This window comes from Hypanus sabinus, chromosome 4 (genome assembly GCF_030144855.1).
Source record: "Hypanus sabinus isolate sHypSab1 chromosome 4, sHypSab1.hap1, whole genome shotgun sequence".
Taxonomy (NCBI): domain Eukaryota; kingdom Metazoa; phylum Chordata; class Chondrichthyes; order Myliobatiformes; family Dasyatidae; genus Hypanus; species Hypanus sabinus.
The window spans coordinates 60446150-60463487 of NC_082709.1; the positions used below are offsets into that span (position 1 = coordinate 60446150).

The following is a 17338-nucleotide window of genomic DNA, read 5'->3' on the forward strand; positions in this document are numbered from 1 at the left end:
CTTTCAGAACCCTGGGACATAGTCCATCTGGTCCAGATGACTTTATCTATCTTCAGACCTTTTAGTTTCCCAGTACCTTCTCCTTAGTATTAGCAACTACTCTCACTTCTGCCCCCAACACTCTCAGTGTCTGATGTATTACTGATACATCTTCCATAGTGAAGAATGATGCAAAATACTACTTAAATTCTTCTGCCATTTCTGTGTTCCCCATTACTACCCTTCCAGTGTAATTTTCTAGTGGTCCGATGTCCAATTATTATTAAGCAACACAGTGGTTTAATTATTGTCTACTCACTTGTTTACTCTTCATATATCTAAAAAAACTTTTGGTATCCTCTTTTATATTATTGGGTAGCTTACTTTCATGTTCCATCTTTTCTCTCCTTATTGTTTTTTTTAGTTTCCTTTTGTTAGCTTTTAAAAGCTTCCCATTAACTTTTGCTATATTGTTTGCCTTGTGTTTTGCTTTTATGCTGTCTTTGACTTCTCTCATCAGCCCTAGTTTATCACTTTCCTTTTAGAATGCTTCTTTGGGATGAACTGATCTTATGTCTCCCAATTACTTCCAGAAGCTCTACTATCATCACTGCTAGTGTCCCCTTTTAATCAGCTTTGGCCAGCTCCTCTCTCGTGCCTCTGTAGTTCTCTTTACTCATCTGTGGTACTGATGCATTCAATTTTAGCTTCTCTTTCTCAAACTGCAGGGTGAATTCTATATATTGGGATCACTACCTTCTAAGAGTCCCTTTACCTTAAGCACACCAATGAAATCTAATTCATTTCACATCACCTAATTTAGAATTGCCTTTTCCTTAGTAGGCTCAACCACAAAGTGTTTTAAAATCTACCTATCTATATATTGAAATCCCGTATTTTCATCTTAACCTTGTCCTTTTTACATGCCCTGTCTTATATCCTGTTGTTATTTGTATGCCGTGTCCTGCATATATCTCAATTTAGGGTCATTTTAACCTTTTAGTTTTAGAACTCAATCCACAAGGATTCTACATTTTCTGATTTATATATTTGATTTCTTTTTTTTTACACAACAAAGCCACATCCACACTGCACACCTGCTTGTCCTTTCAATATGATGTGTATCTTTGGATGTTGAGCTGTGTTCTTCTTTCAACCATGACTCAGTGATGCCCACAACAGCATACAGTCGACCCTCCTTATCCGTGGAGGATTGGTTCCGGGACTCCCTGCTGATACCAAAAAATGTGGATGCTCAAGTCCCTTATTTAACCTGTCTCAGTGCTGGTGGACTTTAGGACCTGGGGGAGCTCTGGACCCGCTGCCGCTGCTGAATCCACAGTGTTTCTGTTCTGTTGACAGAAAATGATCACGATTGAAAATGAAGTGGAAATAATGAAGTGATCAGAAAGAGATGAAATGCCATCGGTCATTGGAAAAGCATCAGGCTACAGTCGGTCAATGATCGGAACAATTTTAAAGGGTAAAGTGAAAATAATGGAGCATGTGAAAGGCCCTGCCCCGATGAAAGCTACAATTATTATTAAGCAACGCAGTGGTTTAATTATTGAAATACATACATTTCTTAAGTGTTTTATATGCATAGAAAGGTAAAGTATATACTAAGACAAACGTTTGACTGACGCTAAATAATACCGGATGTATCTGTTCCAACTTACGTACAAATTCGACTTAAAGACTACCTGTACTTTAAATCATCTGTAGATTACTTCTAGCACCTCATACAATGTAAATGCTATTTAAATAGTAGTTATACTGTATTGTTTAGGGAATGATGACAAGAAAGAAGTCTGTATATGCTCAAACGAAGAGTGCTGGAGAGAGAACTTAAGGGTTTTTTTCTGATCCTGATCCGTGGTAACCTCGCACATCCTCCCGTATACTTTAAATCATCTCTAGATTACTTATAATACTTAATACAATGTAAATGCTATGTGAATAGTTGTTATACTGTATTGTTTAAGGAATAATGACAAGAAAAAAAAGTCTGTACATGCTCAAACAACGAGTGCTAGAGAGAGAACTTCCAAGTTTTCCCTATCCACGGTTGGTTGAATCCGCGCACGCGGAACCTGTGGATAAGGAGGGCCGACTGTACTACCAATTTATAACCGTGCTACAAGATCATCACCTGAGGTATACTGTGTGCATTTAAATATCTTCAGTCTTGTTCTTCACCACTCTGCTTCTTAATTTTGTCTCCTGTTGTCTGAAATTAAATTATCTCTTTCTAAACTTTGTTTATTCTTTAACACGAGCATCTACAGATACTGGAAATCCAGAGTAACACATACATAGTGCAGGAGGATCTCAGCAGGTCAGGGAGCATCTATGGAAAGGAATAAACAGCCAAGATTTTGGGCCAAGACCTTTTGTCAGGGTCCTCATATTCCTTTCCTTAGATGCTGTATGACCTGCTGAGTTCCTCCTGCATTTTGTATGTTTGTTCTTCATTCTGGAAACTTCAGTAACCTCTGTTGTAATCTCCTTCACTTTTACTTTGTCCACACTTTTCCAAGCTGTTTGAATCCCTTCTATTTAGCTTAAAGCCCTATCCATGGCCCAATTATGTTATTTGCCACTCCCTGGGTACAACATGGTTCTGGTGGATCCTGAACCATTGGAACTGCTCTCTCTTTCCCAGTACTAGTGCCAACATCCCACAAATCCAAAGCCACTTATTCCACACCAATCTTTGAGTCACTCATTTAGCTCACTGATCTTTTAACCCTGTGCTAATTTGCATATGGTTCAGTAAACAATCCAGCAATTATTTGGTTTCGCATTTTAAATTAGTCCTTAGCTGCTCAAATTCCTTCAGTGCAACCTCTTTCCTCATTCTTCCTACATTGTTGGTACCCACATGGACCACCACAACTGGAACTTCCCCTCCCATTCCAAATTACTCTACAGGTCAGATGAGGTAACTGAACCAGGGCATCAGGCAGACAATACAGCTTGCGACAGAGAATTCCCTGACTTTACCATTCCTAATTATCACTACATTCCTGCTCTCTTCCCCATCCCCTCTCTTAAATAACTCCCTGAACCATGGTGCCATGGTTTGCTCATCTTTCCAACTTCCCCCACTCTCATCCTCACAGGAAGCAGTAATATAGACCTTTTGGGCAAACTTGAGGCTCCTCCAGCACTACCTCTTGGTTCACTCTAACTGCCTCACCAATAGTCACACACTCTTGACTCTGGCCATAGACTGAATTTGAAGCAGTTAATCTAATGGATATGACTCCCTTTTGAACAGTGTACAGATAACCTCTCCCCTCCATGATGCATGAAGGTGTTTGAAATTCATATTCCAGGTCATCAACTTTGAGCCTAAGTTCCTCAAGCAAATCTGCTTGCTGCAGATGTGGTTACAATGACATCCAGCAGCTTCTACATCGTACAACTACCACGCATCACCTGAACCTGTATCCCTATTTTATTTCATTTGTTGTCATTTAGTATCATTATAGTTAACTATAAAGCCTTCCCTGTTCTTATCTGTTACTCACTTGTGCCATCGGCTCCAAAAAAATGTCTCAGACTCCAACACTGGCTCACTCACGCAGTGGCTGCTCCAAAGTTGTCTCTGGGACCTTGGCCGAAGTGAATTCACACACGAGACTTGTGCTTTGAAATGGTCCCTGCTCTTGCATAGATCTTGCTCTCACTACTCTAAAGTGAAATTCATGCACAGCATGATTTGCTCTTTTCAGTCACTGCCTTTCTGACATAGATCTTGCTCTTTGTTTTGGCTATGTTACCTGAATGATAGTAAATCAAACGCATTTCTCGAGTTGTCTTAAATTGATCTACTAAAGTCATTGTGAATTCTCTAAAGGAAATTACAAGCAACCATACTTAGGTTGACTACATGTACAACAAACTTTGTATGAAGAGATGGTGCAACTTACTGGCCATCATGATTATGAAAAGGCAAATCTCTGCAAAATTAGAGACATTCAAATGCACAACAGCTGTGGCAGGGTTTGTAAGACATCACTTCCGCTAAGGCAAAACCTAAAAGCATAATTGCCAGCGATGCTTCACTTCCCAATAAACTCAATGCCTTTTATGCATGCTTGAAAGGGAGAATAACAAGATGCATGTGAAAATCCTCACAGCATCTGGCGTTCCTGTGTTCTCTGTTTTAGAGGCCAACATTGGAACATCCTTTGAAGGGTGAGCTCTTGCGTGGTGTCAGGCAATCACAGTGTACCTGGTAGGGTTATGAAAGTTTGTGCCAACCAAACTGACTGCAGTATGCAAGGACATTTTAACCTTTCACTGCTGGAGTCAGCGGTTCCCAGTTGCTTCAAAAGGGCATCAGTCATAGAAGAGCAGGGTGAACTGCCTCAATGACTGTTGCCTTATAGAACTTGCACCTACTGTGATGAAGTGCTTTATGAGGTTGATTATGGCTGGAATTAACTCCTGCCTGAGCAAGGACTTGCACTCGCTGCAATTCACATACCACCACAACAGGTCTATAGTGGATTGAATCTCACTGGTTCTCCACATGCGTCAGGCTGCTGTATATCGATTACAGCTCAGCATTCAACACTATCACCTACTCTGTATTTATCAACAAGTTTCAGAACCAGTGCCTCTATATCTTTTCCTCTGCAACTGTTCAGCTTCTTTTTTGGGAGAAGTGTGGATCTGTAATAGGATTTCATCCACACTTACAATCAACACAGGTGCACCTCAAGGATACTTGCTTCGTCCACTGCTTTATTGTCTGTACACTTGTGACTGTGTGGTGAGGCACAGCTCAAACACCATTGATAAATTCACTGATGATAATGATGGAATCTCAAATGGAGGTCAGGAGACGTGCAGGAGTGAGATGGATCAGCTGGTTGAGTGGTGTCACAACAACAACCTCATATTCAACATCATCAAGACTGAGGAATTGATTGTGGACTTCAGGAAAGGGAGCTTCTTCCCATCTGCCATCAGATTTCTGAATGGTCCATGACCTATGAACACCATCTCGTTAATTCTCTTTTGCACTTTTTTTTATGAATTGCAGTAAATTTTGCCTTGCACTGCATTGGTGCTGCATAACAACGGATTTTACGACATTTATTTTTAGTGATAATAAATGTTATTCTGATTTTTGATAAAGTAATTGGCATATGTTCAGGTGCACTGATTGAAGTTAATTTCATTCTTCACCATACTATTCAGCACATTACTTCATTGCTGAGTATATGCAAAGGAAATTCCATTTGGCTTTACAATACGGAAATAGAACTGGAAGGAAAGGCTGTAACAGGGATGTTAAAATGTGGGTTTGCTTTTTTTTCCCAGACTCATAAGTGATGTGTCCATTTCTGTAGAAAAGTTTAAATCCTTTGTCTTGTGAAGGATACAAGCAGTGAATCTCGTGCCATCAAGTAAAGAGATTGACATTAAAATAAGGGCATCTTTCGGTCATGACAAAGTAGAAATGTATTGTAATAATTTGTAACTCGCTTGAAGAGAATGATCCTGCCAATTCTGGCAATGAAAGGAGATCCTTATAAGGGTTGCTTTTAAAATCTCCATAGCAAATAGTTGCTTGGCAACATCTGTTGTTAGTCTGGTCTGTGAGTAATTGCTAGTTCAAATATTGTGAACTAAAGTTCCTTCTGTGTTTGTCAGTGGAATGCATGAGGCTTGTCAGAACTTCCTTTAAAACTTTCCCTTCAGTGACCAGCTTTGTTCAGATTGACCAGCTAATTACTCTATAATGAAATAATTACTTAGTATAGTTTTAAAGCTTTACCTTTCAATGATGCAAGGTGAAATGAGTTGCTTTGTCTTTGGAAAGAAGGAAGATATTTACATTTATACGTTCATGTTAAATAGTATTGGAAGGCTAATTGGAGATCAAGAAATTTGCAGGGGATAATTTTGGCTGTCAAATAATTTTCGGTTATTTTAGTTACCTGTAAGTAGACGGCAGCTTGGTACATTGTACAATTAGTACTACATTGAAGTGTTCATAATGTAAAACTAAAGTATTATTCTGTTGAATGACTAACGATATTACACTTGAAGTTCCTCACCATAATTTTCACATTGCCAAATGTTAAAGCTAATTCTGTAACTTGAAAAAAAATGCTTTGGAACGTGCTGTATCTAAGATACACAATTGTACTGCTGTCTTCCTTTTCTATAAAGCTGGATTTCCTTGTTAATGTTCTCATCCCATTCAGAGAGGACCTGTGGTTATGGTATCAGGGCCTTGCATGATGTAATGTAGTCATGTGATTGGGCTAGAAGAATGCCCTCCTGCAAAATGGCCGCAGACACGTTTGACAGTTGTTAAAGCTATCCAGCTTCATATTGACTTAGCTTTCAGTTTTGTTTTCCTTTCTTTTTAAAGCATTGAAGAACTTAAACTGAAAATTAAAAAATACAAAAAAGAGAAAAGAATACATTTTAGCAAAAAAGTAATTATGAAATTGAGTTGCCTTTCATACTTGCTGCTGTACAATCTCTTCTCAAAAGAATGGTATTGCAAATGCCCCAAGGTTATCTCGCAAGAGTTTCTGATCTTTTTTTATGCAATGGACCGATAGTATTAAGCAAGGGGTCCATGATCCCAGGTTGGGAACCCCTGAGTGGAATATCCTCAGTAGGAGCCAGATTATTCTGACAAATGTGTGGGCACCCACTGTTATACTCTGTGGAGTACAGTCAGGAAATGGCAACGGATTTGGCCAACAGATTCAGGTATCTTGCATTGTCCAAGTTCTTTTTGTGAAAGCTGTCAGGTATAATAGTTGTTGCAAGCATTAGTCATCCTTGAGCAGCTTCCATTTGTGGCATCATTTCTTTTGGGGAACTTTCTTCAAAGAGGAAAAGTAAGGTGGTATGAGAATCCCAAATCAAGGGAGGAATTAAATAAAAGTAACATGAGTAATAAATACTTGTTCAGAAAAAGCAATTTTTGTTTGGTAAAGTAAGACATGATTCAAAAGGTTAACAAAATAAACGAGGTTGGAATTCTGGCTGCAGAAAAATTTTGCCTGTTGCTTATATTTGAGACAAGATGGGGTGCCGAGCAGGGAAACTAATGTTGCATAACTTTAGCCTTTGGTGGGTACATTTCTGGGAACTATCAGAAATTTAGTGATTTGAGCTTTGGAAAGAGCAAGCTGATCAGTCAGCATGGGTTTGTGAAAGATAGGTCATGGCTAACTAATGTTAATTGTGCATTTAATAAGGCCTTGCAGAAGGAAGTATTAGTTATAAAATTAGTATTACTCAATCAACAAACTGAAATACAACACTTGTAAGCAAGACTTTTAATAATTCACTAATCATACAATAAAGATTAAACTCTATTCCTGAGGTTTTTTCAATGCCACAAAGATTTCTCCAGCATTATTGAAAAAACTGAAGAAATAAGGAAGGTATAAAGAAGCCCATGTGGGGCAAAGGATCACCAAGAGAAACTTACTGATTTTCACATGAAATTGCAGTGAATGAACTCTGACAGTATCACTCTCCCTATAGCAATAAAATCTAGTCCAATCAAAACTGTTAATGAAATGTTGACAATTATCTCAACAGTTTGGTGATAAAAAGCAAGGAAGTTGCTTTGTGTGTGCAGAACCTTGCCTATAATCTTAATGGAGAACTACGTTCAGTTCTGGATTCCATACCTTAGAAGGAAATATTGATTCTTGTAAGGGTGTGGTTTATGTTTTACCAGAATGATAACTAAAAGAATTATATTTATGAGGGCTTGTGGCGGAACTTGCTTGAAATGTCACTCATAAGGTATTGGCAGATGGTCAAATTGAGCTGTTTAAAGTGATTTAACAAAAAATGACTTGAGTAAATGCAGTTCAAAGGTTGATAAATGGTATTGAGGTGCGAAAATTTAGTTTAATGACAGTTCAAGCTAGAAGAAATAAGCATTTAATCCTATTCCTGCACATCTGTTTGGTTGGCAAAATTTATGCACTTTATTACTCATTTGAGATACTGATTAAAGATGTGTTAAGGAACCTTTCTCTGTCCTGTAATTCCAACTTTTCTGCCAAACATGGCAGAGGCTGGTAGGTAAATAGGCATCTGAAAGTAACTTCAGATGGGCATTGTTTGAAGGCAACAAACCTTGGAGGAACTCAGTAGGTTAGGCAGCATCTCTGGAGGGAAATGGACACACACCATTTTGAGTCAAGATCCTTCATCTGGGATGAAAGACAAGAGGGAAGGTAGCCATTATAAAGTGGTGAGGGGAAGGGGAGGAGTAAGAGAAACCAGTTTGAATTCTCTGCAGGTCCAGTATTAACTGCAGTTTTGTGCAGGATCTTGAGTTTCTGAGACTCCAACCTAGACTGTTTTGAACTCTGATTTCTTCCATTTTGCAAAAATCTCAGCCTCTGAACTGATAGTGAGGTTAACATTTCAATTTTATAGGAGAGATCAAAGCATTACTGCCAAATGACCCTTGGCTTCTGTGTTGTATCTTGATATTTGTACTTCTAGAATAACCTTTTGGGTATAAATATCTTGTGTGAACTAATGTCTACTAGATTGCATCAAACTGAGCTGCTGACCAGTGGTTAGTATTGGGACTGGAACAGTTTCTTTCACAAAATGAATCTCTCAGTTTAGCAACACATGAAATAACCTCAAGCAATAAAACCATTTCATCATGGCAAAACTTTTTTGTACTGTATTTGGTATGGGAACCTGTGCACAATTTTAATAAATGTTCATATTTTCTTGTCAAAAATACAACTGTTGTTTGATTTGTGAAGGTGCTAAGGAAAAGTAATCATTTTGGGTCCTGCATTGCAGTTATTTTTAAGATTCAGAAAGGGCATTAGCGCAGCAGTATTACATCGTGACTACAGAAGCGCAGGGAATATATTTGGAACTTGTAGGTCCAAAATGTCATTGGTTATTGATTAAACAGCAGATGGTAAGAGGATTTCTAATGAGGATCTTCAACTAGAAGACTGATGATACCAGTAGTTAATCGCTCAAGAAGTATTCTTCGATGTGTTTAAATTTTAACTTGGAGTTTTTTGTGAGATTCTAGCATTACCAAGATTTAATTTTTGGCATTAGAGTGGTTGAGCAGGTGATGACAAGCTCCTTCTGAAAGTCATTTTGAAATTACTCCTGAAGTGCTGTTACATGGGTAGTAATCAATATTTGGCTATTGATAATCTGTTTAAGTGAATCAAATTGATTTAAGACTAAATATTCTGATAGTGCAGATCTTGGGATAAAGATATTTTTTTATCCTTTAAGTATTCCAGCAATAAACAACTTCAACCCTCGTGTATTTGACAGCTGGGTTCCAGATTTATCAGTTTGTGCATTGCTGTATCATTATTTTGTACTGGTTGAGAGAGTCAGCAGCTTTAAATTCCTGAATGTTAACATATCGATGACCTGTCCTGGACCCTGTACACCGATGCAATACCATGAAAGCATGCTTGATCTTTATTTTCCCTGGGGATTAGCTAAACTCTTAAACTCTGTTAGCCTGCAGAAGGTATAGTGCATGGGGTTGTGGGTAGATGGTACCATATGGGCAAGTGGACAGTGGGGAGGGAGAAATCAGCATGGGGAATGTATGTTCCCTGAATTTGAAAGAATTAATGTTTCTACTATTAGGTTGAGGACTCCTGAGGCAGAATAGGTGTCTTTTTTCTAGTATGCATTTTGTCTTGCTCTTGCACCAGAGAAAGTTGAGCACTGATAGTTCTGTGTGGGTATAGGAAGGGGAGTTGAAATGACATGCAATCAGATCAGAATGGTCATTACAGATGCTGTAGATGTTCTGCATAATGGTCACTTTGTTTTACCATTGTCAAGGAGGCCACAGCGAGATAACAGAATATTAGTAGTTCAAGTTTGGAATGCTGCATGTGAACCATTGCCTGATAAGGAAGTTGTTTGGATGTAGTGAAGGAGGAGGTGGAAGAATTAACCATTTTCCCCTCTGTGGTCATAGGGTACAGTATCAGTGGGTGAGTAAGGATGAGTGAACCAGGGAGTCATAGAGAGAGTGGTCTCTGCAGAAAGGGGTGGGGAGGGAAAGATGTGATTGGTGGTTGGATCTCATTGCAGCTGGCTGAAATGAGGAAAGATAATGTGCTGGATGAAAGGTGAGGACCTCGGGGTGGGGATGCTGTCAAAACAGAAGGCCTGAGAATGGAGCAAATGCTGTGAGGACTTCAGCCATCACAGCCACTTTTCCCAAAAAAGGACATCTCAGTTGTCCTGGAGCAGAAAGCCTTGTTTGAGAACAGAAGTAGTGGAGATGGAGAAACTGGAAAAAATGGTATAAAGACCATTTACTATAATATTGGTTTTAACAGGGCTCCTAAATGTCACACCTGGTTAAGTGCTACTTTGATGTCAAGTGTAGTTGCTCTTGTGTTTCTCTGGGAATTCAGCTTTTTGGTTCATGTGTGGACTGAAGCTGAACTGCGTGTTGGTGAGCGTGTTACTGCTGGCCAAGGGCTGTTTGTTAGTGCTGCCCTTGAACAAGGTATAACTGTATATTTTGAAGTACAATCTTTCACTTCTATCCCCCATCAAGAAGGCCTTGAAGTTCTCCTCTGCATTTTTCACCACCTTCCTCTGTCTGGCGGAACTGATTCTCACCCTCAATGTTTTCTTTTTCAGCTCTTCCCACTTCCTCCAAGCTCAAAGTACAACCGTGCACACCTGGAATGGCCCCAGAAAAGCCTGTCTTTCTGTTGGCCAAGTGGAACAGACCATATTCCAAGTCTTCCCTGGTAATGCTCCCAAACTCTTTTTGCATTACATTGACAACTGCTTTGGTGTTGCTTCATGCACTTATGCTGAGCTCACCAATTTCATCAACTTTGCCTCAAGCTTCTACCCTATCCTTAAATTCACTTGATCCATTTCTGGCACCTCTCTCCCCTTTCTCACTATCTAACCCCATCACTAGAGTCAGACTGTCTACTGATATCTCTTATGAACACTCCAATTCCCACAGCAGTCTTGACTATATCTTTTTCCACCTTATCTCCTGTAAAAATGCTATTCCCTTTTCTCCGTTCCTTTGTCCTTGTCACATCTGTTCCCAGGATGAGTCTTTCCTTTCCAGGACATTGGAGATGTCCTACTTCAAAGAACAAGGTTTCTCTTCCTTCACTATTGATGCTGCCCTCACCTGCATCAGGACATCCATGTCTCATTTCATAGACATCCGTGTCTTCCCGCTGGCTTAATGGGGATAGAGTTCCTTTTGTTCCGCAATTTCCACCATCTTCAACAGGACTCTTCCACCAAATAGATCTTTACCATCCCCTGCTCACTGCTTTCTGCAGGGATCGTTCCCTCTGTGATTCCTTTGTACATTCATCCATCCTCACTAATCTCCTCCCTGGCTCTTACAAGCAACTGAGTGCTGCAGCCTCCTATTCACCTCCTTCACCTCAGTTCAAGGCCCCAAACAGTCCTTCCAGGTAAGTCAGTACTTCATATGTGAATCATTTGGGGTTGTTTATTGTATCTGGTGCCCCTAGTGCGGTCTCCTCTATATTGGTGAAACAACATAGATTAGGGGACTGCTTTGTTGAGCACCTTAGCTCCATCCACATAAAGTGGAATTTCCTGGTGACCAGCCATCCAGTTCCTATCCCCATTCCTGTTCTGACATGTTGGTCCATGGCTTTGTTTTCTACTATGTTGAGGTCACTCTCTGGTTGGAGGAGCAACACCTCATACTCTGTCTAGGTAACCTCCAGCCTGGTGGCATGAGCACTGATTTCTCGAACTAGTTATTTTCCCCCTCTTTTTCATTTCCACACCCTAGCATTTTACCTTTTCTTCTCACCTGCTTATCACCTCCCCTTTCTCTTTCTCACATTATCCACCCTCCTCTCCTACGAGATTCTTTCTTCTATGGCCCCTCCCTTTTCCACCTATTATCTACTAGCTTCTTACTTTATTCCCCTCCTGGCTTCATCTATCACCTCCTAACTTGTCCTTCTCCACTCCCCCCCCCAAAAAAAACCCTCCTTAATCTGGCTATTTCCTCCTCCTCCTCTTCCAGTCCTAATGAAGGGTCTCAGCTGAAGTGTTGACTGTTCATTCCCATAGATGCTGCCTGAGTTCTGCCAGCATTTTGTTTTATCTTATTTAGTGATATAGCGCAGTGTCGGCCCATCCGGCTCTTTGACTTCTGACAAACTCGATTAACCATGGGCCGATTTGCACTGAGTTAACCTGCCTGGTATGTCTTTGGGCTGTGGGAGGAAACCGGAGCACCCGGGGAAAACACACGCATTCCACAGGGAGGCTGTATAGACTCTTTACAGATAAAGCAGAAATTGATCTCCTAACTCTGGAATGCCTTTGGATTTCCAGTATCTGCAGGATCTCTTGTGGTTATAATAGCTGTATATCTTTTGACTTTGTTGCAGAGGTGCTAATGTTATAAGTGGACACCAATAGAATCTGATGTTCTGCAATTTGATCTGCTGGGTGTGACATTACTAAACTCTGTCAATTCTTGCTGTTTTTGTTGTTTATCATGTCTGTAAGTTTTACTGGGTTGGTGTTTACCCTTGGATACGCTTGCTGTCACTTGCATGTCCTTCTGCATTCCTCATTGAACTAGAGCTGGTCCATGCATTAACGATAAAATGATAGGAGAGGGTTATGGTGAGGTAAATGATTGTGAAAGTGTATAGTTACGATTCTGAAGTCTCTAGCACTTCACAAATGTCTAGTTTTGAGCTGACTAGAATGTTATTATCAAGATTTCATAGCAGCATGACATGATAGAGGGTGCCCACGGTGTGAAGGTAGGACTTTGCCATCTTGAGACCACTTCTATCATGAAAAGTTACATCCTCCACGGGTCGATTGGTGAGAACAAGGGCAAGCAGATTTATTATTCTCATATACCTTCCTTTGTTGCAACTTGTACACATGGGCAAGTGTGATACACAAGCTGCTAGAACATGACAGCAAGTGGAGCAGCATTGGTGGGAATTAAGAAATTGTCATTTTTTGAGGCTGAAACCCTGCATCAGGACTGAGAGAATGGGTGTTTGGGGGAGCAGCAGGATGGATTTGCCAACTGCTGTTGGGCTGATGGCATCTTCTGTATGGGTGGGAGTTTGATTCATAGAATTATCTTTACATTTTGCAGAGAAATTTGAATGGTTGAGTTAAGCAGTAGTTACAAACCATTCTGAGGCACTGTTATGACTTACTGATCTCTCCAACCCAGCAAGCTGCCATTTTTCAAAACTTTCCAGAACAAGCTACTTTGAAGATAGAACTTACAAAATTTGTTTTTTAGTTAAAGTAGCATAGTTTAAGTTTTGTATCTTACAGTGCCAGACCTGACAATTTATGTCATTATTTTGTCACAGTCCAATTTATTCACATATAGGTTTGCAAAGGGATTTGTGAACACTGTATGTGATCGACTGCCAACAGAGTTTACAGAATCTTTACAGTGCAATTTGAGCCTATTTGGCCTTTTGACTCCATATTTTATTTCAGAAGAGCAATTTCTTTCTCTTTTCCCTATAGTTCTGTTAGATTTCTTTTTAGTATTGTTCCATTTTGAAAGCACAGTTTGACTTGATTCTGCTAACTTATAGGCAGATTTCCAGATCATAAATGTTCTCTGTTGTTTTTTCCACCTCATGTGACCCCTGTATTTCTTTTCTAAGTTATCAATTTATGGTTCCCAGTTCTTGACCATTCTCTAATGGAGAGAGCTTGTGCTGTTCTCTCAAATCTATCAAACTTTGCTTTAAGAAGAACATCCCAGTTGTTGTAATTGAATCCTGAGGCTGAGATTGCTCATTCATGGTTCTGTTTGCTGAATCTTGTATACTGTCACTCTTGCACCTTTTTATAGTTTCTAAAATGAAATGGTCTGAACCTCTATGTTTTGCCTAACCTATGCTTTGTTCTGTTTAACAGATTTAATTTACTAAAATCATATCTTTTAAAAAAAGGACAGAATTAGGCATTGACTTTGAAAGCCAGTGAAATTCTGGGAATTTCCATTGAATCTCCCTGGAAAGACATTCTTCTATCTTATAGACATTCTGAACCACAAAATCAGAGTCATATCCATGGCCAGTTCTTGAATTTTCCAGTTTTTCTCTCTTCATAGACACGCTTTACTTTCCTGTCTCAAGGACCAGCAAGTTCTCCCACCTCAACCTCACCTCACCACCTTCCCTCTCTTTACACCCACTCCATGCAGTTAAGCTGTCAATAACTAAGCTTTTACCACCACCTCCTAGTTGACACCTACCTATGTTATGCATTTTCTGTTGGTCCTGATCCTGTCACAGGCACTCCTTTGGATCTCTCCAACCCGTCCCCATCTCTGGAAGTTTCAACCTGTCCGTTTTCCAAATTCTTTCATCTGAAGAAAAACCACCAACCCGGAATCTGAAATACATTTCTTTCCATAAACATTGCTTGTTCTGTTTATTGAGTATTTCTGACTTTTTATCTTGTTATTTTTCTCAACTTTGTCACTGAATGCAGATGATAGCATCTGGCATTGTTTAGATATGAATTAATTCTATAATTGTGATTTTCAATAATTCTTATCCAGGAGGATAGTTCAAGGAACAATTAATGTTATGAGTTCTGTGGTGACATATTAAATTGGTTGCTTTGTTGTGAAAATGGGGTTCCACAGTAGTGTAGCGGTTAGTGCAATGCTTTACAGTGTGCCAGCCATTAGAATGGAATTCGAAATCCCCCTCTCCACCTCCTGAAGAGAATTTGTACGCTTTCCTCATGACCATGTGGGTTATCTCCAGGTGCTCCAATTTCCTTCAACATTTCAAAGACATATGGGTTAGGGTAGTGAGTTGTAGGTATGCTATTTTGATACTGGAAGCATGATGACACTTGCACAATCCTCATTGATTTGGTACATGAATTTCACTGTATATTTGGATGTACATGTGATAAATAAAGCTGATCTAATTTAATCTAAGAATATTTTGGAGTGAGTGTTTTGCAACTGAAGCAGCAGTTTGCTATTGTCAGTGAAATCAAAATCATCTTCCCATTCTTGTGTTGCCTTCTTCATATTGTTGTTTTTATTGATTTAATATCATTGTCATAAAATTAATGTAGAGTTGCTAACACTTAAAAATTGCAACTACAGCTGTTATTCTGTAGGCATTTTGCAGAGGAGATCATAGTCATACACAATGCACTCAGAGAGATTTTGACTAGATATGGCATTGCCTTACTTCATTTATCATGTGTTCTCTTTTTTGGCCAATCCAATCTGCATAAAAGTTGCGCAGTAGCATAGCTTGTGAAACTGCTGCTTCATGGTGTGTGAGGTCTAGTTTTCTGACCTCTTCATTCCCATTTGCATTCCCCGTGACCACATGGGTTTCCACATATGGGATGGCAGATTAATTGGCCAATGCAAATGGTGCCTAGTTTGTAGATAACTGGTAGAATTTGGTTGTTGAGTTGGTGAGAATTTGCTGAGAATAGAAAATGGGATTAATGTAAATGAGGAGTTGATGGTCAGTGCAGACTTGGTGGGCTGGAGGGCCTGTTATTATGTTCTCATTTTCTGCAATTGAAAGAGCTGAAATAATTTTTGACAAGTTTCTTGTGAGCGACATTTGAAATGTAAAAGAGCCACATGTGGCTTGTTATCTGTGGTTTAGCTACCACAATTGCAGAGGTATGTAAAAACTTTAGGTAATTCACTTGGTGTTATGCCATTTACTTTTACGTCCAGTAGCATTTCCTGAACAATGAATGAATGGTTCTCATTTGTGGATGGTGTTTGTCATCATATGCCACTAATATTAAGGAATAATTGCAATGTTGACAAGAATAATTCAGAGTTGGCTTTAAAAAGCATTCACTGATTATGCATTGGCTAAATTGTCTACAACCATTTCATGTTTGGTTCATATGTCTGAGAAGGAAATTGGAAATGTACGAGAGTAAAAATGGGATAATAAATAAAGTAACTGAAATATTATTTACTTAAAGAGGCAAGCTTTTAATATTCAACAATGCAGAAGCCTGGCAGACTTGGCAATATTGTAATCATGCTTCCTGCGGAAGCAAGCAATTTATTTAGAGATGGAGGGGGGGGGGGGGTGGTGGTGAAGTATGCCTAAGAAGCATCAGAGATGCTTTCCAATTAAGTTGTTTAATTTGTGCAGAAAAGTTGTCAGTTGTACTTTAATTATGTTCATGAACTCTATCTGTTGCTTCAAACCATGGGCAAAAGCTTTTTGGATCAAACATTTCTCCCTGTCTATTGCATTCTTGTTATTCATAGTTTTCTCTGAACTGTCATAGCCAGTTAGATTTGTGAAATTTCTGATGGTTGTCCATTGATTTGAATGTTGAAAAACGATGGAAGGAAACTAAATAGGGAGTTGGCTTTTTGAAAGGATCTGTGGGCTCTCAACTTTCATACTTTAATATTTTCACTCTTGGATCATGATATGTGGTTATTGATGGAATACTCCACTTGTCTGCATAAGTGCAGCTCCATCACACTTGAGAATATGATGACATTTTAAAAATTAAAACTATTCCCCATTTGGCACCCATCCATCACTGATTTCCTTAGGCTGCAATGCTTGCAATCAGCAGGATGTGTGGCAGTTATTTGCCAAGTCCATTCTTGCATCTTGCCTGAAACCTGTAACCTCTACCACTAAGAAGGAGCATCAACAGGGATATGGGGCCACCACCACCTGAAGATTTTCCTCCCAGACTGCAAATGTTGTGTCTTTATTGTTACTGGGTTGAAATCCTTGAATCCTCTTGTCAGCAGAACAGCAGGAAAGGCTATGGTTGTTTAAGAAAGTGACTTACCACCAATGTTCCCTCTAATTTTTAGCAGGCAGTGTGCACAAAAATCTTACGTTGTGTAAATTTTTTCCTGTGACAAAAGTATGTGCGCACTGAATGTACACATGGCACAGTTTATGTAGGTTTACAAAATATTTGATATAAAACTGCACAGAATAACAACAAAATAACATACATATTTAAGTCACTCAGTTATTTTTTTCTCTCTCCTGACTTTGGCATTTATCCATCTTTGTAAACTCTGTCTAGACTAATAGAACTTCCATACAATTGATAGCTTTTGATTTTCATTAACATATCCAAATGACATTCACTTAAACAGTTTCTCAGCTTGTTTTTGAGTTAATTCATTTGGCTAAAACCTCGCTCACAGTCCGCACTAGATGCAGGAAAGGTTCCCCCAATGTCCATCAACTGTGCAAGGTCACAAAACTTTATTTTGAAGTACCAATGCCACCATTTGAGCTAAGTTTGAAATCAG

At 39.3% G+C, this 17338-nt stretch overlaps 1 protein-coding gene across 2 annotated transcripts in view; it reads left to right on the forward strand.

The window, feature by feature from the left end:
* Window positions 1-17338, forward strand: part of LOC132392808 (disco-interacting protein 2 homolog A-like) — a 264557-nt gene that overhangs the window by 62463 nt on the left and 184756 nt on the right. The window contains exon 1 of one of the 2 annotated variants that reach the window (XM_059967205.1): window positions 1373-1462. The exons of the other annotated variant lie outside the window; for it this stretch is intronic. Coding sequence (XP_059823188.1) covers window positions 1399-1462 — 64 coding nt within the window. The 5' untranslated portion in view covers window positions 1373-1398. Of the gene's footprint in view, window positions 1-1372; window positions 1463-17338 lie in introns of those variants that run through there. 2 annotated transcript variants of the gene reach the window in all.